The sequence below is a fragment of the Pteropus alecto genome, unplaced genomic scaffold (genome assembly GCF_000325575.1).
Source record: "Pteropus alecto unplaced genomic scaffold, ASM32557v1 scaffold398, whole genome shotgun sequence".
Taxonomy (NCBI): Eukaryota; Metazoa; Chordata; class Mammalia; order Chiroptera; family Pteropodidae; genus Pteropus; species Pteropus alecto.
The window spans coordinates 5,140,503-5,166,838 of NW_006442497.1; the positions used below are offsets into that span (position 1 = coordinate 5,140,503).

The window sequence follows — 26,336 nt, forward strand, 5'->3', positions numbered from 1 at the left end:
TGAGTTTCTACATGTGTACACATCCGTGTAAACCATGTAAACCACTGAGCCTTTCCTTCACCTCAGTGAGCTCCTTCCTGCCCCCAACCAATTCATCCCTCTGACCTCTATCACCATTTTTATGAGGATCTCAAGAGGGGAAAATGTGTTCATTTTGCTTTGTAAACTCTAAGTGCTCTATGGGGATCTATTGAGAGAGAGAGAGAGAGAGAGTAAGATAGTAGGTTAGAGTCTTGGGAAAATATGGTAGTAATAAATGAACAATATGGGGAAGTCTGAGGGAGGTGGAGTTTGAAAAATTAAGAGAGTAAAAGGACTGTCAGGAATTTGAGAGGTGTGTGTTTGTTCAGTAAGATATATATCACTTGGGATTCCTAGATACAAGGGTGGACACTTTGATTAGAACTTAAAATCTATTTTTGAGATTTTGTTTTGATTGGCAACTTTATTCCGTTTATATTATCTATAATCATGAATACATTTGGACCTGTTTTTATCATCTTATTTTATGCTTTCTATTTACCCTGCTTTTTCTTTATTTCTTCTCTTTTACTGAGCAATTTTTCTTTATTCCATCTCTCAGGTTTGAGACATATAATTATAGTTCTGTGCTCTTACTGGTTATCGTTAAAATGTCAACATGCATAACTACCAAGTCTTATGTTAACTTTCCCAAACAACACAAGGATCTTGACATGCTTTAATTTCCTTTACATATTTTTTGATTATCGTAGATTGATATTGTTGTCCAGTATTTTAATCCCTCTTCCCTTTTTTCCCTGGTTGTAGTGGTAGTATAATTGTTATTATAGTTTTATATAGTCAATGCATATTTACATTTATCAATGTTTACCATATTCTTTGGTTCACCCTTTCTTCTCACAACTTGAGTTTTCCTTCAGATTCAGTTTTGTTGTTTTGTTTTGTTTTTTTTTAACTCTGAGATGTTATCTTTTACAAGAGAATTTCTCAGCCAATGTGCCTTGAATGGTTTATGTGTGCTGAAATGTCGATTCCTTTAGGCCTTGAGATGACAGAGTTGGGTCTGAGGCAGCTAGGACCCTCAAGGCAGTTACCCCTCTTTTTCTCTGTAAAATAAGCTGCTTCTGCTTACCGTAGTATTCCATGAAAATATTTTTTATGTATGACATAATGTGAAATGTGTTGGCAATTCTATTTAGTTCTTTCAGCGGAGATATGTTAATGGTAAGCACTCTCATTTTTTGTTTATCTTAAGATTTTATTTTATGTGCATCTCGCATGATAGTTTAGCTGGATATTAAACTTTAATTTTCAACTTTCTTTTCCCCACCTTTCCCTAGGGAAGTTTGATATTTTATTGTTGCAGTTGAGATGTCTCTGATTAATCCATGTTTTAGTACTAAAAATAAACGGTTTCTTACTAGTTATAAGGGAGGACAGGGTAAAAGAGGTTTAAGCCTATCAGTCACTTTTATTTTATTTATTATTTTATTATTTTTTAAATTAAAATATTACAGTTGGCATTCAATATTAAATTAGTTTCAGGTGTACAACATACTGGTTAGACATTTCTATAACTTATAAGGTGATCCTTTCATCAGTCTAGTACCCATCTGACACCATACATAGTTATTACAGTATTATGGACTATATTCCCTATGCTGTACTTTACACCCCTGTGACTATATTGTAACTGCCAATTTGTACTTCTTAATCTCTTCACTTTTAGATTTGTTGAGTTCACTTTGAGGAATCAAGAGGGAAAATGATCTTTTTCATTCCAGGTGATCTTGGTTGAACTGTATCCCAGTGGACTCCAGCGGTCTTTCTTTGATGAAGAGGACCTGAACACTATCACAGAGGGAGATAATGTGTATGCCTTCCTAGCCCCGCCACCAACTGGCCAAGAGATAAGCTCAGGTATAATAGTGCTTGCATAATTATGAGTTACAGGTTTGAGAGGGTATTCATTGGGTGCTAAGGCATAAGATTTTAGTACTTGGAGCTATCGGGCTTATTTTCTCTGATATTAGTTATACAGATAGTTGATTATTTTAAAATATTCAACTAATACAGGGGTTTCCAAAACCTTAGTGAGTATCAGAGTCACCTGGAGGGCTTTTTTAAGCACATTTCTGAGCTCTACTCACAGAATTTCTGATTCAGTAGGCCAGGGGTAGGACCTGAGAATTTGCAAGTATAACAAATTTCCAGGGGATACTGATGCTGCTGGTCCTGAGATCATACTTTGACAATCACTGATCAGAATAGGTGCTGGGGTAATCTTTGTTTTCAGACTCCTGTGGTTCAAGGTCTGTGCTTAAAGAAAAATTTTTTATTTTTTTTTTACAAACTGGAGCAGTTGATGGCCAAAGAGGTTATTTAATGACTTTTCGTTAATAGTCTACTTTTGATGCTTGCCTTTCCTAATTTTTAGACTGGCTAAGATGGTCAATTTCTGAGAGTCTTTCATTGTAGGTCAGTATATGTTTTAGTCCAATTAGCCAGTCAAGATAGCCCATATTTAGAGGACCCTGAGCCAATGTTACCTTATATCCCAGATGAATCCTGTGTCTAGGCCCCAAATCCTCAGCTAGCCTAGGTGGAAGGCTATGGGAACCAGGTGTTTGTGGTTGCTCTGGGTCGACAGACTCTGGGCAAGGAATCTGGAACAGGACATTAGCCCTGATTATGTTGTAACTCAGTGAAACAAACCCTCATTTCAAATTCAATCACAGGAGACATATCTGTGCCTTAAAAGTTAAATTTTCAGAACTGATCGGAAATCGAGGAAAGTCCAATTCTTCCACTTTCTCAAGGGTAAAGATTCTTACCTTCTCTGTATGCTCCTCATGTTGGCTTTCTAAGAGAGTCGATACTCTCTGATCAAGGCATACAAGCAACCAAAGTCATTTTGGAATATTTTTCAGATTGGCTTTGAAAGTGTTAATTAAAATCTCTGTCCTTATTTTAAAATTATTGGCTGAACACAGCACAAATTCACTATTTATACAATCATAGCGTGCCAGATTCCAGATGGCGTAAGTGCCATGAACCTTATATCTCTTCCACTAAAGCACTCCAGTGTCTCCCAAAGGTGGGTAAGAGTACTCAAAGAGAAAGAGGACTTAGAGAAGCCAGGGTTCTGACTCAGCAAAGCAGCTCCTTTAAGAATACAAATGTAATTTTCTCTCTTCAGCTTGTCCACCTGGTCTGTCAGTCTCCCCACGTTTGGCAGCCCGTGAGAGTCAGCGATTATCCCTGCCTCTCCATAGTGAGAACAAGGTGCTAATCCTCTTCTGTAACTTGGTGGGGTCAGGGCAGCAGGCTAGCAGGTATGTTTAACTTTTATTTCTTCTTACATAGTGTATGGGAGGTATAGACGTGTACTTGGAATTTTGTCTAGAATAATTGTAATTTGATAAAATTTAACATTCACTCTCAAGGTTAGTCAGCTTGGGAATAGGGAATAGGGTACTTTCTGATCAAGAGAGCAGAATTAACTGCTTTAAGCAGATGGCAGACATCATCCTTTACGATTAAACATTGAAAGCCTTCCTGTTAGTTTCAGGAAAAGTTATTATTGCTCTCACCACTATTATTTTATACTGTGTTGTAAGGCCTGGGCAGTGCAGTAAGACAGGGAAAAAGAAACTGGCTATAAGAGGAGATAAAATTACCACTATTTGCAAGGTTATATCATTATCTGGAGAACCAAGAACATAAAAGTGATTGAACTAATGAAAGAATTCAGGAAAGTGACTGGTTACATAACAAATATACAAAAGCAGATAGTTTTCTTCTATCATCCAAATAGAATGTTTAAAAGATTTATTTATTAAAAATAACAAATTTTTAAATTGATAAAATGTTCGCAAGATTTATCTGGAATAATAAACTCGTAAGAATGGCCAGAAAATATTGGAGGAGGGACAAAGGAGGAAGAGGGATTCCTTTATTAAAACAGAATAAAGTTTTAATTATTAAATTATTGTGATATAGGCAGAATAAACATTTAAATCAATGGAACAGAATGGGCCAAAGTATATTTAAATATTTATTATGTGATAAGATGGCATATTTCATATTATTAGAGAGTAAATGAATTATTCAATGTATAAGGCTAGGTTAATTGATTTCTTTCTTAGTTTTATATAATCAATTTTTTACTCTCACCATAAATTCATATGTATATATTCTAGATTAATTAGAGAAGTAATTAGAGAAAAGGAAACCATAAAATAACTTGAAGATAATATAGAGGAATATTTATATCTTCGAGTGGGGGGCTATTTTAACACCTAAGGCAGGGTCTATAGAGAAAAAGTCTAGTTTTTAAAATATATTTATAATTTTAATGTAAAAGCAAATTTAAAGACAAAGCACAAGTGAGGAAAAATATTTATGTCATATGACAGATAAAGGATGTATATTCCTCATATAAAACCTACCTCTCAAATTATTGAAAGAAATATTCAGTTTCATATAGTAGTAGAAGAAATTTTGATTACAATAGCAATAAGCTATTAGTAACCTCTCAGATTGTTAAAGAATCTTTGAAAATTGATAATACTTATCCTGGGCAAGTGTCAAGGGAATGGGGTGTGTGCCTCACTGATAAATTGGTGTGGCTTTTCTGGAGGGTGGCTAGGGAATAAATAGCTTTGGTTTTGGGTTTCCACTTTGGGAACTTTATCTAAAAAAACAATGAGTTGTGCACCCAAAGGTGTGTGTATAAGAATATACGTAGTTCCTAGTATAAGCAAGTATTGTTTAAATGAGAATTGGAAGCAACCTGACTGCCCAGTAGTAGAGGGGAAGGTGAACAAACGGATCTGTCCACACAACCAGCGCCTTTGCCCATCCAGACATACCTCAAATCTGCGCTGCTTTCGCAAAGTTTATTCAATGGTTTCACCTTCTTATCCCATTGGTTCTTCACACAACCTGTGTGGTGTGACTATGGAGTAGTCACAGGTCAGTAACTTGTCCAGTTGTACCCATGGCTGAGCTAGACCTGACAGCACAGCCACATCTGGTGATCTCGGCACTACAAACTCACTGTTGTGTGTTTATCAGATTGGGATATGAAAAATATTCTTGACTATGAGAATATTCCTGATGCACAAAACCAACAAAGTATCAGCTGGAATGGATTCCCTCCGGGTTTATGTCTGCCTTGCTTTCTTCTGGCTCAGATCTTCTCTTCCACTACTCTCTACTGTGGAGGAAGATCAGCTCGCTGATCATTTGGAGCCATCTGTTTACATTGCAAGTTCACTCTTTGGTTTTGCATCTCTGGGCCTCTATTTACATCACAGTGTCTTCATTTGCAACAAGGTTCTCTGATGAGCAATTTTGTATAGTACTTGATAGTTAACTCTTATCCAGTGGAGAGGATCCCATGAGTTGAGCAAATGCTAATGACTGTTGGTATTGTTGGTTTTTCCTTTGCTGAAATAACCTGATGTCCTTGAATTTTCAGGTTTGGGCCACCATTCCTGGTGAGGGAAGACAGAACCATTTCCTGGGTCCAGCTCCAGCAGTGCATTCTCAGTAAGGTCCAATATCTCATGAAGAATGAGGCCCCCATACAGGTTGGTGTGAGTGTGTGTGTGTGGTGGGAGTGGAGATGGGAGTAGGAAACTAGGATTAGCTCAGGAAAGACAAGAATTTGCTATTAATGAATGTTTACATTGTATAAAACAACTTTAATTTATGTGCAAGAAAATAACTAATTTAAGGCCTGTAATACTTCACTCTTTGTAGCATTACAAAATACCTTTCATGGACAGAGCTTTTTTTCTCATTAAATCTTACAAAACACCATTGGAATAAATAGTGAGGTTTACATTATTCTCAATTTCGTGTATTTGTGATTTACCATAGTTCTTCCTAGAGGATAGCTTATTGTAATAAATTGTAACTTCTATGTTTGGATCAAAAATTTCAAGTGACTTGAGATATAATTTCTCAAGTGGAAAATTAAAATTGATGTTTATGTTCAAATATGAAAACCTAGATATTAAAATAAAATAACGTTGCCCCATTTTTGCAAAACTGAGACGAAAACTCAAGGGAAAACACCTTTTTTGCCTTGCTCATTTATTTATTCTCAGATTGGTAGATTTCAAATAAATACAACATATTCTGAAACCATTCCTTTTAGTCCTTGCAGTATCAGTAACTATTCTGACGGCTGCCTGGCACAGAAGATGTTGGTGTTTTTAGGCATAGGTCAGTAGCGTTGGAATTTTGTTTTCCCCCAACTATTCTCTTAGTAAGAGCATTTCGTTTGGGAGATGTATGAAACTTATTTCAGAGGTAATTCTTCATATTTCACCTTCCTTCATACTCAAGGAAAACCATACATTTGAGTCAGGATTTACACCAACTATCACTTTTTTAAAGACCTTTCTTTCCTACATTCCTCCCAATCTTTATCTCTAAGAGATTTTGCTCTCTGTTCTGCCTAGTAGCTCTGCCACAGTGCCCAAATTGGAAATGCAAACTTCTCTCTAAGTAGGTCAGAATATCTAGGAATAGCTTTAGCCTTCCCCCAAAACCTGTGCTCCTGATTCTTGAAAGTGGAGGAAGCCACTTTCATGTGAACATTGAACTCAGCTATCCTTATTTTCTACCTGGTCACACGTGCACCTTTGCCTCTGTACCTCTGTAGTCATTGTGACTTTAGAAACCAATGAAGCAATTAATGGGGCCAGCAAAATTCTAATACAGGCAATCTCAATTTAGTGATGGATGCTTTTCCACAGTCATTGGTAAATGTGTGGTTGGGCATGATTTTTCTGTAGGAATAATGTATTCTAAATGGCTGTGAAGTTCCCAGGCTAACCTATCCATTTAACCATAACGCTTTTAGTACTATATTCAATGCTGGCTAAATACGGCAATAATTTGAAAAGAATACATTCAGAATTTACAACATTAAACTGAAGAGATTAAAAGTAGTGAACATATAGTAAAGGTTCTAAAATGAATTTCTCTAGCCAACAATAGAAGACAGGAAAGTGCCTCTTAAAAAATGACCAATTTGCTGGGCAAGCTTAATTTGCATGAATTGCAAAATAAGAGATTTATCATCGCCAAGACATTTTTATGGTCACTTCCTTCGTGTGCAGGCAGTGTAAGCTGCCTCCATGCAGTGTAGGGGTCTTGATTATGTTGATTATGTGGCTATCCAAACAATAAAGCTTAACTAGGGTCGCCAGGAAAGAGTTTTACCCCCAGATTTAACTAACTTCTTCGGAAGTACAGCAGGTCTTCGAATAACATTGTTTCATTCAATATTTTTTCATTATAATGTTGATGAAAGAAAAAAGATTTGATTTCAGGCCACTGTCTGTGTGGAGTCTGCACATTCTCCCCATGTCTGTGTGGGTTTTCTCCTACATCCCAAAGATGCGCACGTGAAGCGAATTGGTGTCTAAATTGTCCCGTTCTGGTGTGGGTGAGTGTGCCTTGTAGTGGTAGGGTGTCCTGCCCATGGTGGGTGCCCACCTTACGCCCTGAGCTGCTGGGAAGGGATCCAGTCACCCATGACCCAGAACTGGAATAAGCAGGTTGAGAAATCATTCTCTTGTTTTTATTCAACTTTCTTAAATGTATGTATGGCTCAGATTTATTTCAGCATTTAATATTAGAATTGTTTGGGGTCTTTATTTAGAAGTTTGGTGATGTCTGTGACCAGAAATATGCTGTACGACCTTAATTCTTGTTTTTTCAATCAGCTATGGTAAAACTGGTTTTGTTGTACATCGTTTCATTTAAAGTCGCAGTTTCCAAGAACCTACCGAGGATGTTAGGTGATGGTTTTCTGTACACCCTTCCATGGCCAGCCCTGAACCAAAGCCTTAGAAGTAGCTTGCTTCCAGCCATTGGTTTTGTCTTTGTTGAAGTCAGTGGTCAACTAGAGTGTGGTTACAGTCCAGTTAGGTGCACACACTGTCTGAACTTCACACATGAGGCCCTCTAAAAGCAGATGCTGGGTTACCTTACTGACCTTGTGTCCCGTTGCCCCCTGGACACATTAGCTGCCACAGCCAAAGGAGTTGACTCTCAGCTCTCTGAGCATGTTTTGGGTCATGCTGTCTTCCTATGTGCTGCTGTTCTTTCCTGGAATTCTGATGTGCTCCTCCTCTTCCCTTGTCTGAAGTCAACCTATATTTCATCAGTGTTCTTTAAGTAGAGATATCTGCCTTTTATCTTTGTCAGAGCTTGGAAGAAGATGTTATTTTTTTCCTAGTTGTAACCAAGGTCATCAGTGATAATTTTAAGAACTATATTTCCTCTATTCAAAGATGACATTATTTTTTTAAATTGTAAAATATATATAACATTTATTTTAACAATTCATAAGTATACATTAATTATAGTCAATGTTGCATAGCCATCACCACTATGCCCCCCAATTTTTTATCAAACCCACAGAAATTATACCCATTCAACAACTCCCTATCCTCTCACCCTGTAGCTTCTGGTAACCTTCATTCTACTTTCTGTCTATGAATTTGCATACTTTAGGTATATCTCATATAAGTAGGATCATACAATATTTGCCCTTCTTGTCTAGTTTATTTCGCTAAGCAAAATATTTTCAAGGTCCATCTATGTTGTAGGCATATGTCAGAATTTCCTTTCTTTTTAAGGCTGAATAACATTCCATTGTGTGTATTTTTCATATTTTGTTTATCTCTTCATTTGTTGATTTTTTTACTTGGATTGCTTCACCTTTTGACAATTGTAAATAATACTTGTTTAAGACTCACTTCAATTTTAGAAAAATTAGAATATAAAAAAACATATATCTTAGAATAAAAACAGTTGGTATTTCTTTATGTGGCTTATTTTAAAGTATTTACTTAGCATTTGGTATGTAAAGTCTACACTACCTCACTTTTAGATTATTGGCTCATTTTGGCAATTTGGCGGTGATAGTTTTCTTAAAGCAAGTTAAATTACCTATTAATAATTCATTAACATAATTGATTTATTTTTCCATTGACTGTGCCAGCATCTGCTCCAATTAAACACCAGTTATTTAAAACATGTTCTTCCTTTCAGAAAATTTAATGTGTTAAACAGTGTTAGATCACTATGTTAAAAGGTATAGTGTTTATCTTCTAAAAAAAATGAAGCCTTTATACCTCTAGGTTTTGTATACTAATTATTAAAGGAATATTCAAAATAGACTATTAACAGAAAAGACTACATTTTTCTAGTAATTTATTTGCTCTTGAGAGTCTGGCTTAAATCAACATGCATGATGACTTGCCTCCCCTGTTTTGTCTTAGCAGAACCCAGGGTCGCTGTTCTCCATCCGGGTTGTCGGGCAGTCTCTGGCCTACGGCTACTTACCACCACAGCACAGTCAACCCCTCTGTCACTGGGCGATTGACAGGTAAGGGGATGAACAGATAATGTTCCAGATTTGGCCACAGAATGAATGCATTTGCCTAGATTCCTTTGAGGCTATGTTTCAATAAAATTGATTACAATCTTCCCCACTCTTAGTCACTTACCTCTCCAGTACTAGCCACTGTGTTAAGTATTTATATACATTCTGTGCATACAGCCCTTATGTTTAGAGAGGTACTATGATGGCCACTTCAAAGATGAGGAGACACTGAGGTTCCTGGGGACTTTTTAACTTGTTCGCACTCAGAGAGCTAGTGACTGGCCAAAGAGCTGGAGGTTGAATCTATCACCAATGGCCAATGATTGAATCATTTATACCTGTGTAATGAAGCCTCTATAAAAACCCAAAAGAACATTGTTTGGGGAACTCCCAGGTTGATGAACACGTGATGGTGCCTGGAGGGAGCATGGAAGCTTTGCTCCCTTCCCATATGCCTTGCCCTATGCATCTCTTCTGTCTGTCTGTTCCTCAGTTATATTATTTTATGATAAACTAATAATCCAGTTAGTGAACTGTTCTTTCTTTGAGTTCTGTGAGCCACTCTAGCAAATTAATTGAATCCAAGGAGAGGATCCTTGGACCCTCCATTCTATAGCTGGTTGGTCAGAGCACAATTGACAACCTAGACTTACTGTTGGTGTCTGAAATGGGAGGGGTTGGTCTCATAGGCATGAGCCCTTAACCTGAGGGATCTGATGCTATCTCTAGGTAGATGTTGTCAGAACTGAGTTAATTGCCTGGTGGTGTGGAAAAAACACATCAGAATTGGTATTAGAATCTGAATTGGTGTCAGTATTGTCGTGGGGAAGGGCTCTTCCCTTTATAAAGAGACCAGGAACCAAGGTAGGAGGTAAGCCAGAGGTTCTGTGCCCTGTGCCCCATTTGCACTCTACTTGGCTGGCAGAGTTAGGGAGGCAAAAGAAATGCCAGCCATGGCCTGCTTGGGTCTGATAAAAAGAGGGAGCCCCGAGTGCGGTAGAGGGTGGGGGGGCTCTGAGAAGGGCACCCTCACAGCACTCTGTCATGGAGAAGATAACTGCTACTCAAAGTACGATCCACAGACTGGTACCAGCCTACTATTTGATTATCACCAGTCCATAATAAGACCTTGAGAGGAAGCAGAAGTATTAAAGCAATATGACAGAGCAACTTAAAATACGATGAATATAATAATTTTTTTAAAAAAATTGAACTTGTATTTTGCATATCTTCCCTTCCCCCCTACTTCATTACATTTTTACAATATTTTACAAAAGTATTAGTTTTCAGGAGTTTGGAAACAAACCAAGAAACGGGTCTGTCAGCATAGGTAGTTTGAAAAGCACTAGAAAAGAGTAATTGCACAGGAAGTTGACCATGCTAAAGGAAACCCTCCCTTGAGGCCACAGCCCTTCCGGTCAAAGCTTTCATACATCTAACATGCCTCTGCCTCTGGCCCAGCCCCACCCCCACCTCACTCAGATAGCTCTTCTCAGCATCTGAAGTCATCAGTCTCTTGCCTTCTTCACAGAGCCCTCCATTCTTGGCTTCCCTATTCTAGTATCTCCTTGTCCTAGAAATTTCTTTCTTTTTTAAAAAAATTGTGGCAAAAGACATAAAATTTACCATCTTAACTGTTTTAAGTGCACAGTTTAATAGTGTTAAGTTCATTCACATTGTTGTGCAGCCATCACCACCACCATCCCCAGAACTTTTTCATCTTCCCAAACTGAAATTCCGTATCCATTAAACATTAACTCCCCGTTCCACCTCCTTCAGCCCCTGGTAACCACCACTCTTCTTTCTGTCTCTATGAATTTGACTACTCTAGGTCCCTCATAGAAGTGGAATCCTATAGTATTTGTCTTTTGTGACTGCCTTATTCACTTAGGATAATGTCTTTCAGGTTCATCCATATCGTAGCATGTGCCAGAATTTTCTTCCTTTTTAAGGCTGAATATATTCCATTGTATGGATTTATCACATTTTATTTATCTTTTAGAAGTTTCTTTGTTTCTTTGAAGTGTTCCTCTTTCTCTCTGGGGCCCTCAAATATTGTCAGCTCTCAGCACCTCCCCCGTCTCCCACTCCTCCGGCTCATTTCATGCTCCTTCCATGTTCCATCCCTGGATGATCTTGCCTCAATTTTACCTACCACCTTTAGGTCCAGGTCTTTCATCTATATCTCCAGCCCATATTTTTCTCTGAGATATAGACCTGCCTGGCCTACTTAAATGTCTCATAGACATGAAAACTAAACATTTGCCAATCTGAAGTCTTCTTGCTTGAGCTTTCCTTCTTCCTGTCTTCTGTCTTCTGTGCCTAAATGGTGACCACCATCTGTCTACTCAGTAACCCAAGCTGGTAACCTTGGATTCATCCTTGATTCCTCCTTCTCGCTTTCTCCTTATGTTCAATCCATCATAAAGTCTTGTTCCAAGTGCTGATGTTTCCTCAAATCTGTTCTCTCCTTTCCATATTTATTACCAATGGCTGTTTTCAGGCTTTTATTATCTCTTAGCTGAGTGCCCTGGGAACCTCTGTTCTGGAATACATATCTCCAGACCAGTGTCTCTCTGATTCATCTGCTTCCATACCTGTCTGTTTAAAACCCTTCAGGTGGCCATGGGCAAAGTCCACATATCCTCCTTGGTCTGACTCCTTCCTCTCACCATATGGCCTGCCCCTCACCAAGCATCTGCTTGTCATTCCAGCACACACCCTACACTTTAATCCTGCTGAGTCCTCTGCCTATATGACCCTTTGATCTTTTCCCTTCACCATTTGCCTGGCCAACTCTTGCTCATCCTATGCAGGAAATCTTCTCTGGTCTCCAGAGCAGCTTGGGTGTACTTCTTCTGAGTCCCCATAAACACACTGGGTACATTACAGTGATCTCTCTGAGTGTCTCTCTCATAAGATTCTTAACTCCCTCAGGGTAGAGATTTATGTCCATATGTTGCTTTGAATTGCATCCTGCCATAAAATTGAATAATATCCTCTTTCCTATTTGAGTCAGGTCTGTGATCAAGAGAGAAGATGGTGCTGTCTCATGAATGATTGTTCCCATGTAAGGAACAAACTTTAAGCTACACTCATGCCTTTCCTCTTTTTGTGGCCTAAGGGATATTATATAACAGAGTTACAGCCTGATGATACCAATTCCCCTTTTCCACCCCCAATTTAAGACTCTAATTGAAAAGTAGACTGAGGATTGAGGCAGAAAGAGATCAAAATATTAGATTTATTAGATGATCTTTTACTGATTAAAGGATGCGGCTTGGATGTGGGTCCAATACAAGCTTTTGAGTAGATTTCCCAGACTTAAACACCCCTGCCCCCTAGCAAGGCAGAGCTCCCTAATTGCAGGCCTTCTGCATTGTGGAAATGGAAAATTGACGAGTCCTTTAGAAAGAGGCTTAGATCCAGGGCTGCAAATGTGTGTCTCCTCTGAATCGAATATATATCCCAATCTGCCAGTCTTCCATCTGTAGGGATGAGGCTGCTTCCAGGAAGCTTAAGATATGGGTGAGATACGATGCCAGCCTGCTAGCCATTAGGCCATAGAAAGGAGTAACTGAGAGGGGCTGAGCCAACCACCTCCCCCCGAGTCCCACCAACCAGATAAGGTGCTTCTCCTCTTTTGGGGGAATGAGGAGGTAAAGAGAGAGTCTGTCACAAGCCTGTAGCTTAATTCCCCCACTCTAAAGAAAGGTGAAGAAGGGTGATCATTGTTTGGAATCAACAGGGTTTCCTAAGCTAGGCGGGCTTCTCCTAGACACATCTTGTTCCGTGCGCCCTCCCGGCTCTTGTTCCTCAGGATGTTGCCATGACTCCACACCAGATAGATCCGTTAGTGCTTAGCCACAGGCTTTTGTACCTTCCATGAGCTCAAACCCTGGTTTTGAATCATCCTGGCAACAGTTTGGGACTTTTTTTTTTTTGCAATACATTTTAAGCACCCTTAGGTGTAGACTTTCCCATCACTTGTATGTATCTCGTTGATTTTGGGACAAAACCTCATGTCTTCCACTCTCGACATATCTCTTCTGCATTATCACTGACAAACTTTTTCTGAAATGGGCTTAGCCCTGGTAGTTAGGAAGAGCTATAGGTTGACTCATATTGAGAGTTTCTGGGTATTAAAAGGTCCAAAAGGGAGGACCTTTCAGGTCGTGGAGGTGGACTAGAGGGTGTGCCTTTCACATCGTGGTGGAGGAAAGTTAGTAGCTCATTTTAGGCATCATCAGAATTGATTTGTGCAGGGCATTCAAATGGAACTGCCCTCTATACATTGAGAAGGTGCTGGGGCTGCAGTGGGAGAGCTGACCTGTGTGCTTGCAGTAACCAAATCCTCAGCGCTCTTGAGGGAGTGACTGGAGAGTGTTCAGAGGTAGATTAGGATGAAGCTTTCTGCAAACAGCAGCTCCTCAGATACTTGACTTTGGTTTACATTTAGTTTTCGGCGTTTCTGTTTGGGACATCAGTCCTGGGGTTGGAGGCAGACTGTTGGATCCTGCAGAGATGTGGGAAGGAGGCTCCACACTTTCTGATGGGTACTTTGTTCTCACCTCAGGGCTTTGCACCTCAGGAGGCCAGGAGGCCCCCCACATGTCAAACTGGCTATTGAGTGGGACAGCTGTGTCAAGGAGAGGTGAGTTTAACAGAATCTGGCTCCGGCTGGGGAGAGACAGGCCTGCCTGTGCAAAGAAATCTTCCTGTGCTCAGTTTCCCACAATGTGACTATACCTCCTTGATGCCATGCCTCTGAGAATCCCTATGACAATCGTCTGTATATAAACAACAGTGATAGTACAGGCATACCTTGGAGATCCTGCAGGTTTGATTCTAGACAACCGCAACAAAGGGAGTATCGCAATAACGTGAGCTGTAATCTTTTTGCTGGTGAAGGGTCATGCCTTCAGTTAGGGAAAAAAAACCCATAACATCTCTGAACCAATAAAGTGAAGCACAATAAATAAGATACGTCTGTAACAGTAATAATGATGGTGATGGGTAGTGTTAGCTGTAAACTATGTGTTGCTTACACACTTACCCTGTGCCAGTCACTGCTCTGAGCACTTTATGTATTTGCAATCTATTTAATCATTATCGCATTCTATGGAGTAGGTACTACTATAATCCATCTTTTCATATGTGGAAACTGAGGCACGGAGAGGTTAAATAATTGCTCAGTGTCACGCAGCTCATGCATGACAGATTCAGGATTTGTACTCAGGCTTTCTGGCTCGAGCTCAGGCTAACCTTGGCTGCTTCTGTAATACCAACTACATCAGCCCTACTTTGAAAAAGGACAGTTTTCACTCTAGCAAGTACCCTGCACTAGGATAAAGAGACAAAGACAAATAAGCCAAGGACTTTGTTCCTCATGCAGCTCATGGGAGAGACTGAGAATTCCAGTAAAATTGAGTGAATGCTGAGTTAGAGTATGCACAAGGTGCCAAGTAGGACTCCTCCGTCTCACCTGCCAGATGACTTGTACCCTGTTCGCTGTAAGTAGAGGCTTAGGAGCAACCCCTCTTGGAGGTGAGAAGCCCTGAGCGCCATTGGTTTCCTCTCTGCAGTCTGTTTGGGAGCCTCCAGGAGGAGCGGGTCCAGGATGCGGACAGTGTGTGGCAGCAGCAGCAGGCACACCAGCAGCACAGCTGTACCTTGGACGAATGTTTTCAGTTCTACACAAAGGAGGAGCAGGTCCCGCCCTGGGGGTCCACTCCCTGGCCAGGAAGGGGGCTGGTTGCCTTTTGGTGGGTTGGCCAAGTGCCATGGAGGCCTCACAGTCCTGGTGGCTTCCTTTCTAGCTGGCCCAGGATGATGCGTGGAAGTGCCCCCACTGCAAAGTCCTCCAGCAGGGCATGGTGAAGCTGAGTCTGTGGACCCTGCCTGACATCCTCATCATCCACCTCAAAAGGTTCTGTCAAGTGGGCGAGAGAAGAAATAAGCTCTCCACGCTGGTGAAGTTTCCACTCTGTGGCCTCAACATGGCTCCCCATGTAGCCCAGAGGAGTGCTGGTCCCAAGCCTGAGCCAGGCTCCTGGACTTCCTGGAAGCAGCCAGCCTGCCTGCCAACCAGCTACCCACTAGACTTCCAGTATGACTTGTATGCTGTATGCAATCACCACGGCAGTCTGCAAGGTGGGCATTACACAGGTGAGCTTTGCCTCTTGGCCTGTGGCTAACTTGGCCATGTGTTGTGGCTGTGGCCTGGGCCTCAGGATGCCCTGGCACTCCTGGAATGCTGAGCTTACTCTGGCACGTGGCATGAGCTGACTCCTCACCTGCTGCACACCAGGCACCTGCCAGAGGTGGGATAGGGGAACCTGGTCTAAGCCATAGAGTTGAGCTAGGTTGTTGGTTGGAATATAAAATTAGTTATAGCCTAAATTTTCAACTATATCAAATATATCCTCATCTGTGATTTAACATAAGAACTCATATCACATTTGGACTCCTACCTATCACGTTTTAAATTTCTATGTGGTACATTTAATTGTCATCCCTCAGAGGAACTTGAGAGAAATAGATGAATAAGAGGACAGAAACATAGCTGAGTGACTTGTTCAGTTGTTCATGATCATATATCTTGGCCTATTCTATTCTAGAATAACAAATTATTTCATTTAAAAAGTGCTTTACTTCATTTTCCAAAAAGTGCTTTGTTTCTAGTGTACTTAATGTACCTACAATTTGGAAGACGCTGGACCGTGTAGAAATCCATGATCGTCACTCATTCATTCATTGAACAAATATTTATTAAGCATGCATTCTGTGCCAGCCTCTGTGCTGGGTGCTAGAGCTTCAGTGATGAACATGGCAGATATGAGTCCTGCCCTCATAGGACTTCAGTCTAATTTCAGATACACACAATAAAAAGGTGCTTATCACTTTATCACTTTCACTATCTGGCATTATGAAAAAGCAGTTGATTAATTGTGTCTGTGATAGAGATCAGGCTTCTCTGAGGATATTACCTTTAGGTCAAGAGCTAAAAGATGAGGTGGAACTGGCTATGTGAATAAAGGAGAGAAAAGCATTATGGGCAGTGCTACTAGCATGTGCAAAGGCCCTGAGGCAGACTTATGGTATGTTTGAGAACTGATGAAAACCTGTTATGCTGGAAATATAGTGATTCAGGGGTAAGTAACACAAAATTGGGCTGAATCAGAAGGCACCATAAGCCACAGGCAAAAGTTAATATTTTTTTCTGAAGGGTGATGGGAAGCATTACAAGGTTTTGGGCATAAGAGCAAAGGCATATATAGTTTACAAACTGAAGTAGTAGCTTTGCTCAATGGAAAATGGGTAGAAAGGAACAAGAGCAGAAGTAGTAATTCCAGTTAGGAGGATGTTTCCGGGGCTCAAGTGAGAGATGGTATTGCCCGGGGTTCAGCTAATGACAATCAGGGTATTCAGGACAGGCTTTTGGATGGTGTAGGGTGGAAAGGAAAGAGGAGAGAAAAGATGAACTCCTAGGTGCCTGGCTTGCACTAGCGCAGGGGTCAGCAAACTATGGCACGTGGGCCAAATCTGGTCCAGTACCTGTTTTTGTACAGCCCATGAGTTAAAAATGGTTTTTGCATTTTAAGAAGTGGTAAAAAAGAAGGACGAGAATATGTGGCAGAGACCATATGTGCCATATGTGACCTGCAAAACCTAAAATATTTTTTCTGTGTGGTCCATTGCAGAGAAAGTTGGCTGACTCCAGATTAGTGGGTTATTGTACCATTCACTGAAATGTGGAGGGAAAGGATAATATTTTGTTTTAATTGTTTGGAAGGTGGTGAGAATCTTATTTATGAGCATTTTCTTAAATACATGACTTCAATACTTAGGTAGGAAAGGAGTAAACCATAATCCAACTGCATATTTTTATTGCATACTGAATTAGAGCTGTGCATTGTGAAGCTTCTGAGAAGAAATGGGGTAAACGTGGACATTACTATCTGGCTAAATAACTTGGGGCTCCCTTTTATTGGAGATTTTGCCCGAGCAAAGACTACAACATAAGGATTCAGCTTAAAGTGGCAGCACACTTTATCAGTAAGCATCCGAGAGTGCAACTGATTGATCCTTTCTGATTCCACAAAATTCATTTCTGGTCAAAGATGGACCAATTTTTCTCATTCTGTTATAAGTATGTCCATTTATGAGCTATGCCAGTGAGGTATGTCTTCATGCTTTTTGAGAGCTCCAATAATGGGGTTTGGACCTTTGCAGCCTACTGCCGGAACTCTCTGGATGGCCAGTGGTACAGTTACGACGACAGCACAGTGGAATCGCTTCTTGAAGATGAGGTCATTACCCGAGGGGCTTACATTCTATTTTATCAGAAACGGAACAGCATCCCTTCATGGTCAGCCAGCAGCTCCATGAGAGGTAGGTGCTGCTGCTCATTACAGGATGAAGAGGAACTGGGATGTCACTGTAAGAACTGGGAAGATGCTTAGTCAAACATCAAGTACCAGGAGAGGAAGCCATGGCTGCAGCTGTAGAGATTTGAACACTAGAGGCTGGAATCCCATTTTTGAGGCTGTGGAATGGTCATACTGAAATCCAAGAAAAGGGATCCATAGCCCTGACTCTTGGTGGTGTGAGATTCCATATTCCTGGTCTCACTCATGTCAAGCCAGATTTTAATTAAGCTTGTACAGTATAAACCTGCATTAGTCCTGTTAGAAAGAGAGAGGCAGTTATAAAGCTTGCAGAGCCTTCATAGGAAAGGTAGCTGTTTACTCACTCCCCAGCGATGTTTATTAGATAACCTCAAACTTGCTTGGAATTCTAGAGGAAAATAAGGATCAAAGTTGACCTTTTTATGTGACTTATTTCACTCTGCCAACTAGCCGTCCTTATCTTTGGGATGAAAGAGCATCATCTTTCTTTAATTACTCAGATTTTCTCTTCAAGAATTCTTGGAAAGTGCCCAAATGAAGCCAAGATGCACCAGGAGGTCTAAATCAACCCTAATGCAAAGTCCGCCTTTCTCTTACAGAAGATAGATGTAAAAAGAATGAAAAACGTACCATATTTAGAAAACTGGAGTTGGTGACAAGTAATTTCATGAAAAGCATTTCAGTACTCATCAATGTACCCTCCTTTCTGTGCCCAAATGCCTTTCCCTGAAACTTTCAGCTTAGTTGCATAGTTAATCAATTGCGGGGTTCTCCTCTGATCTTTAACTTCCATGTATATATATAATTCTGTTCTGGTTCTGTAATTCCAGGGCTCGGGGATGCCAGTCTGGCCATGTGATGCTCCTCTGGGGACCCTGAAGGGAGGGAGTTGGGTCCAGCCTTCTCTCTCTGTGCTTCTTCCACAGGTTCCACCAGCTCCTCTTTATCTGATCACTGGCTCATGAGGCTCGGGAGCAATAATAGCAGCATGAGGGGAAGCCTGTTGTCCTGGAGCTCTGCCCCTGGCCCCCCACAGCCTCAGGTGCCGGCCCCTCCCATTTTCACAAACAGCCTCTCCAGTCAGGAAAAGGGTATGCTTTTTCATGACGGTTTAATTTGCTGATTTTATTTTTGTTTTCTATAACAACCATTGCTCCTCATCTTTATGATAGTGCTGGCATTTCATGGCCTTGAGTGTAATGTATCCATCATTATGAGGGGTTTATTCATCTCTCAAATCAGGTCTTCCATGTTCTAGCCCTTTCCTACTGGTCCTCCCCTATTCACTCCAGTTTCTCTGCTCCCTGGAACTTATTGTCTAACGGGGAAGACCAAATGTAAACAAGTAAATAAATATAATGACATGATGCAAAGCAGGAATAAGGGTAAAGAGGTAAATCATCATAGAAGAAGATATCTAGGCCAAGGGTGGGGGAGAAAGGATGCAGAGGGCGCCGTTAGATAGGGCGGGTGGGAAGGCCTTTTTGAGGAGGAGGTAGGTGACTTTGGGGCAGAGACCCAAGTGAGTGAGAATGAGTTACGCAGAAGTCTGGGAGTGAGTGTGGGTGTGTGGGAGGGTGGGAAGAGGCCAGAGCTGTGGCTGGAGCAGAGAGAATGAGGAGGGGAGTGACAGAGGTAAACAGGGGGTGGAGCATGATGTACGTTTGGCCCATGGACAAAGTTTGCATTTTACCCCAAGTGCAGTGGGTAGCTATTGTGGAATTTTGAGCGGGAAGTAATTGATCTGATTTATATATTTAAAAGTCTGTTCTGGCTGCTGTGTGGGGAATACATCACAGAGGGACAAGAGTGGAAGAAAGAAGGCCAGTTGGGAGGCTTGTGTGATTGTCCAGGTGAGAGCATGATGGCTTGGACTAGCGTGTTAGATTAAGAGACGGCCCAATTCTGGATGTACTTGAAGATGGAGCTAACAGAATTTACTGGTGTGGGGTGTGAGGGCAAGAGTGATCAAGGAGGCCTGTTTGCCTAGCATCTAAAGGACTAGGTGGTTAGGTTAGTATTGTAGTTTATGAGATGGGGAAGAATTGGATAGGAAACAGGGTCAGTTTTGGAGAGAAATCAAGAAATTTGTAACACGATAATTTTGAGACTCCTGTAAGACATCCAAATCAAGATGATAACTAAGGAGTGGAGATAAATATTTTGAGAATCATCAGCACACAGGATGGAATTTAAAGTTACTGGGCTGGCTGAGCTCTCCTAGGAAAACTGTAAAGATAGAAAAGAATAAAGACAAACCCTGGGACTCTCTAATATCTAGAGGCAGAGCAGAGGCAGAGAGGTCAGCAAAGAAATAGAAGGAATGGCTAGTGAAATAGGAAGAAACCTGGGTGGACGTGGGTCACAGATGCAGAAAAGGAAAATCTTTCTAGAAGGAAGTGGCCAACTATGTCCCATACTGTTGAGAGGCTAAGATGATGATAGGTAAGTGATTGTCAGGCTGGAAGGCCATCAGTGACTTGCTAGGAACCTCTGTCATGGGTTGGAGAGAATGGAAGTAGCTGTAATATGTGTAGAAGACACTGGTGCTGAAGAAGTGACAGGGGGTACCTGCTGTTAAGGACTGTGATTAAAGGGGCAGTGGCTCAGAGGAATGTGGGCTGACAGCAGTTTTTGTTTGTTTTTCTTTGCCAAATAGGACATAACAGAGTGTGTTAGCATTTGGATGACCCAGTCTGAAGGAGAAAGTGATGATAGTGCAGGAAAGCAAGGTGATAACCACAGAAACAAAGTTCTTCAGTAAGAACTCTGTGTGTGTGTGTGTGTGTGTGTGTGTCTTTAGCTCCTGTCCTTCAGTCAGAAAGTGGCAACATATTCTAATTATTTTTAGTTTCCATGTTTCTCATCAGTGCCTGATTTAGTTTTTCTAAATTAAAAAAAATTAATTGAAGTATAATATATGGACATATAAGATTAGTTTTGCCTGTTTTGGAACTTTGTATAAACGGAGTCATACAGTATGCATTCTTTTCAGTTTGCCTTCTTTTGATCCATATTTGTGAGATTTATATATCATGTGTAGCAATGTTTCTTTCATTTTATTCCATTTGTCCAAAGAAAACCAAAAGAACTCAGAGACATACACTGTCTGCATAGAAGTTTAATTGTACGGGGTGGGGGTGGCGGGGAGAAAGGGAGGGAGGGAGGGAAGGAGAGAGAATGAGTATATTATCTGTGGACTGTTGACTGTTGACTGTTGCCAATCAGGGATTTGGAAAAGAAAGTGTGTCGGGTGGGGCAGGCTAGCCTAATCTGACCTGGAGAGTTTGCCTTCACCATCAGAGGAAGCACCTTGAGTCACTGTAGATTTAAGGATTCTTGAGTTATTTGTGGATTCTCCAAAAATCCATGCGAGTTTTGCTGTGGGTTGTCTCTGAAATGTCTGCTGGTGTCCTTCTGTGGCATCCCCACCTGGGTGGCTATACCACTTCCCTCATCAAAATCTCCCACATTATAAGAGTAGATTACATTTTGTTTATTTTATTGTGGTTAGATATTGGGGTTGTTTCCAGTTCACGCTATTACCAGTAGTACTGCTGTGAACGTCTTTATGTCTTTTTGTTGTACATATGTCTCTGTTTCTGTTGGGTATATAATCCCAGGATATATACCTGGGGAGTAGAATTGCTAGGCACAGTGTATGTATCTTGCATCAGCTGCTTATTTCTTTATACTTTAAGTTACCATCATGTCAAAGTAGTCAACACATAACCTGGTGTGTACCGGGCTCTTGCTCCGTATTTGTCAGTGAATAAATATATGATGATAGATTTGTAAAGCTGCAAGTGGTTTTAGATGATCATTGAATCCAACCTTCTGGGTTATAATGGTTTATATATCACAATTTGGTTAATTATTCCCAATGTTTGTCATTTTGGCTGCCAGTATTTCACTGTTAGACAAATGGTGATCAGAGTACCACTACGTGCATATTGCGTATGTCTGATTTCCTTAGAATGCGTTTCTGTGTAGGCATGCTACTTAATGCATTCTGTTCTGACTCACCCTGCACGGGCATTTCTTTTCCCCTCACATTTTCATGACTGTACTTTTCTGTCTCTAGAACAAATATGGCATTCTTTCCTAAGATTCTCCATCTCCATCAGCAGGAGCCTCTGAGGAGCTCATAAATTCATCCCAGTTCTGTCCAGCGTACCTCAGACCATTTCTCAGTTCTCTCAAGGAGAAATATGTTTGACCTCCCCGTAAAGAGACAACTTCAAAGCATAGCCAAACTTTTCAAAATGGTGCTCAGACAGAGGGGAGGCACAGCTTCAGAAAACTCCCTAGAGAGACAGACAGGGCTAGTGTGGGAAGAGAAATAATATTGAAGAATAACTGTCCTCCAAACCCTGGCCGGCATTTTATTTATCCTATCTAATGGTCAGAATCTCTGGGAGAGGTGAAATCAACAACCCTCTTACAAAGGAGAAAGCTCAGCCTTGGAAGTAGTGGGTCACAAGTTCAGCCCCTGGCAAGTAGCAGGGCCGCAGACAGACCACGTGCCCTCCGGCTGCCAGGCTCTTGACTCTGTGGCTCTTAGATGTAAATTCCAAATTTGAGTTTATTCTGTTCAGACACTGCAAGAAACTTGTTTCCAACGGGAGCTTTCTCTATAGGGATTTGAATAAAAGGGCTATGGATTTTGAAACCCATTTGAGAAGCTCCAAAATAGTTGAAAATCCAGCCTTGCTATCTTGTCAGTACTGAACCTGGGCAAGATCAAAATCTAGTGCTTAGGTTTTCAGCAGTCATTGGTACGACTTCCTCTCTCTGTGGGTGGGTTTGTAGGAGAATTTTTTTACTACCAGGAGTTGAGGGGACTACTGGCAATTAGTCCCCTGGGGGCAGGGATGCTAAATGTCCTGCAATGCCCAGGGATGGTGCCGTTCAGTATAGAACTGACCCTCCCAAATGCCACAGTCTTCTGTAGAGACACTGATAGCTTGAGAACTTCATCTTTTGAGGAGCTCTGGTTATGGGACATTGTAATAATGAGGGAATTTTAAACTAAAGAACGGATACAACTTTTGTGGGGACTGCACCTTATATTATTGAGGATATGTGTCAGGAGAGGCTATACAAGAAAAGATACAAAAACACCTTACTTTTACGTTTATGAAAACATGACATTGTGGAAAATTGCTGGGGTCTTTCTCAGAAGCCCCCTGGGAGTAAGGGCCCTGGGACTTAAGCTTCCTCAAGTTTTCAGTAGTGTAGGTGCCCTGATGATAAATTGCTTCTATGGTTTTTATTAGGCCTCGAAGTTTTCGTTTTCTCTCTTCCAATGCTTTCCAGAAAGCATGTTATTTCAGTTCTGACTTTTCCTTTGATCTAAAGGTTATCTGGGAGTTTCAAGTATTTAAGAATTTTTGGCCACCTTTTTAGTCTTTAATTTTGTGGATTGTGATCCAAGGATGTGGTTTTCAAACATTCCCTTTTTGTGATCAAGTACATGAGCATTATTTTGTAAAAAGTTCTATGTATGTATAAAATGATATATATATATATGTGTATACATATATATAGTCTATTTGAAGGATGTGAGCTTTACGTCATTACTATTAAATTAGGTGAATTGATTGTTGTATTCAATTCCCCTATGTCTTTAAATTGACCTTATCTAGGACTGCCTGGCTAGGAAAAAAGTATAGTGACACCATCCTGTATAGCTGTATTTTTAATCAAGTACTCTAGGAACTTTAATAATTTTTGTTTTATATTGTTAGCTGCCTTGTTAATAGGTATCTGTAAACTGATGACTATTTGATCTTTTTTTATAAATTGTGTCTTTTCTCATTATGATGTTGTTTCTGCTTAATGCTTTTAATCTTAAATTCCACTTTGTTCAAGATTAATAATTTCACCCCTTCCTTCTTCTTTTTGTTTGCATTTTCCTGGTATCATTTTTCCCTTCTCTTTTGCTTTTTGACTCTTCTAGAATTAGTTTTAAGTAGTTTCCAGTAAACAGTATATTGTTTCCTTTTTAAATGTCAAAAATTCAGAGCCTGTCTTATAATGGTAAGGTTCAGTCTATTCATATTTAATGTAACAACTACAAGATTTGATTTCATTTTATTTAAAGCTTTTTCTATTGTTTTTTCCTTTTTCCTTATTTTTACTGATTTGTTCATGCCGCTATTCGTTCCTTTTTTTCCCCCTTGTTTGCTTGGAAGTTCTGCTGTTCTTTTCTACCTTGCTAATTGTAGTTTTTTTCTTTTCTAACTTATAATCAAATGCATTTTCCTATTATTATGTGTATATGAGAAGCCAACTATTTCTTGTAAGTCATTTTATTTCTCTCTTATCCCCCAAAACATGAGAACTACATAATGCTTCCATGTCATCCCCCTGCAAATGAGAGCTTTAAATGCTTTCACGTGTTCCCTCTGGTTTGTTTTAGGAGCTCCCCGACCTCAATCCCTAACTTTTAGATGTTGCTGAGATGGTTTAATAGTCTTCCAGACTGTAATTAGAATTCCTCTTGCAGCACCTTTCCCATCCCAAACACACTTACTTAACTTTATGTTAGATATCCTAAGACCATCTGTCCCCGACGTGGGTAGATGGTATATCAATTGCAGGGTCCACTGAACACCACTGTCTGTCTTCTTTCCGTCGTCTTCTGTCCTGACACCTCAGTTTTGATTCATTAGTGTTTGTTCAAGATTATGCGTGATATATTCTTTTCAAGTATGTGAGAGATGTTTCTACCTCTTTGCATAGCCACAAATATTTTCTTTCACCTGGGAGTGAACGGTAGCTTGGCTGGTTGGAAGACTCTTGGGTTGCAATTCTTTTATCTCAGGTGTCTGCAGATGTTTTCCCACGGCCTACCAGGCCTCAGGGGTGCAGGTGAGAAGCCCATTCTTTTTCATGTGAGAGTCACTTGTTCTTTCTGGCTGGAAGCTTTTGAGATACTGTCTTCGACCTTGGAGTTCAGAAATTCTACCAGAGTATGCCTAGGTATGTGTTTTGATCATCAACCCTACCAAAAACTCGAAGAGGCCTTTCCTTATACAGATGCAGGCTTTTCTTTAGGGAAATGTCCTTTTCTGTTGAAATTGCTATTATTTGCCTATTGGGTCTCCTAAGTCTTCTAGCTTTTCTCTGTGATTTCTTTCTCTTTTTGTCATTTTGCTCTCTGGCATGAGACATTGCTTTCACAACTATAGAATTTTTATAAATTTCACGGTAATTTCAGGCCACTAATTTGAGTCTCAACAGTGACCTTGGAGGCCTCCAATTCATTTACTGAATTTAAAAACCTGAAAGTCATATTTTTCAGTTCCCTATTGTTCTGTACTTGAATCTCCTGAGAGCTTTAATTTTAAGATGTCTATTTCTTCCAGTGGCTCTATTTCATTAAGGGGCTGTTCTGAGGTTGTATATTCTTATCCTTTGATTGCTGGACCCTCTTATGTGCTTTATTTTTTTCTGTTACTGCCCAGTGGGGCTCCCCTCCACCCTCTCTTGAGTGGTGGTGATTCTTAGAGTGGTGGAAGGTGCAGTGGCTTTGGCTCCTGAGGCAGCCTTTCTTCTTACCAGTCTCAGACTACTGGCTCACTCTCAAAGCTAAAGAAGTCTCAGCTCATCTGTGTAGCTTCTTCTTACCTTCTTGAGGACCAGAGGAATGTCTGGGGGTCAGGCTTGCCCCAGGTTGCACTCTGCAACCAGAGACAAGTATAGATAGGGTCTCAGAAGATGAAGATGCCTGGTGGGGATCCTTTTCCCCCTTGGTTTCGACCACGGTGGGCCCTTTCCTGCTTCCCTGACCCACCAAGCCTGCCTGGCCCCAGGGCCTTTGCACTTGCTGCCGCCTCTCCCCAGATCTCCACATGGCTTCCTCCCTCTCTTCACTCAGGTTTCTCATCACTCACCACTCACTGACCACCCTGTTTTTCCCCATCATTCTTCCTTATAGCTCTTATCATTCTATCCCATGATATTATATAGTTTTGTTCTTTGTCATATCCCATAATGGACAGGATTTTTTCCATGATTGTATCCCCAGCACTGAAAACTGTCCTTGGTACACAGTATGCTCTTATTAAATATTTACTGAATGCATAAGAGGGTGAAAATCCTTGGAGAGACCGATAGCACTGGACTAGGAAAAGTCTTGCCCTGTTGCACTCACGGACATGGACAATAGACTAGTGGTTACCAGAGGGGAGCTGGGAGAGGGAAGGTAGATGGGGTAAAGGGGGTCAAATATGTGGTGACAGAAAGAAATATAACTATGAAAGGTGAACACACAGTGTAAATATATATGCCTTACTGTTAAAATGTACAGCTGAAACTTATTGGATTTCATTAACCAAGGTCACCATAAAAAAATAAAAATAAAAAAACTTCAAAAAACAATAAAACAATAAAACAATAGGAAGGAAGGAAGGGAGGGAGGGAGGGAGGGATGGAGGGAAGGGAGCGGAGAGAGAGGGGGGAGAGAGAGAGAGAGAGAGAGAGAGACAGAGAGAGAGAGAGAGAGAGAGACAGAGAGAGAG

General features: G+C 40.7%; 1 protein-coding gene across 1 annotated transcript in view; it reads left to right on the plus strand.

The window, feature by feature from the left end:
- The window catches only part of USP43 (ubiquitin specific peptidase 43), an 81,547-nt gene that overhangs the window by 25,545 nt on the left and 29,666 nt on the right, over nucleotides 1-26,336 (plus strand). Inside the window, exons 6-14 of the mRNA XM_025040082.1 lie at nucleotides 1,767-1,902; nucleotides 3,182-3,317; nucleotides 5,468-5,579; nucleotides 9,297-9,400; nucleotides 13,974-14,051; nucleotides 14,983-15,109; nucleotides 15,217-15,565; nucleotides 17,633-17,791; nucleotides 18,735-18,899. Coding sequence (XP_024895850.1) covers nucleotides 1,767-1,902; nucleotides 3,182-3,317; nucleotides 5,468-5,579; nucleotides 9,297-9,400; nucleotides 13,974-14,051; nucleotides 14,983-15,109; nucleotides 15,217-15,565; nucleotides 17,633-17,791; nucleotides 18,735-18,899 — 1,366 coding nt within the window. The remainder of the gene's footprint in view (nucleotides 1-1,766; nucleotides 1,903-3,181; nucleotides 3,318-5,467; nucleotides 5,580-9,296; nucleotides 9,401-13,973; nucleotides 14,052-14,982; nucleotides 15,110-15,216; nucleotides 15,566-17,632; nucleotides 17,792-18,734; nucleotides 18,900-26,336) is intronic.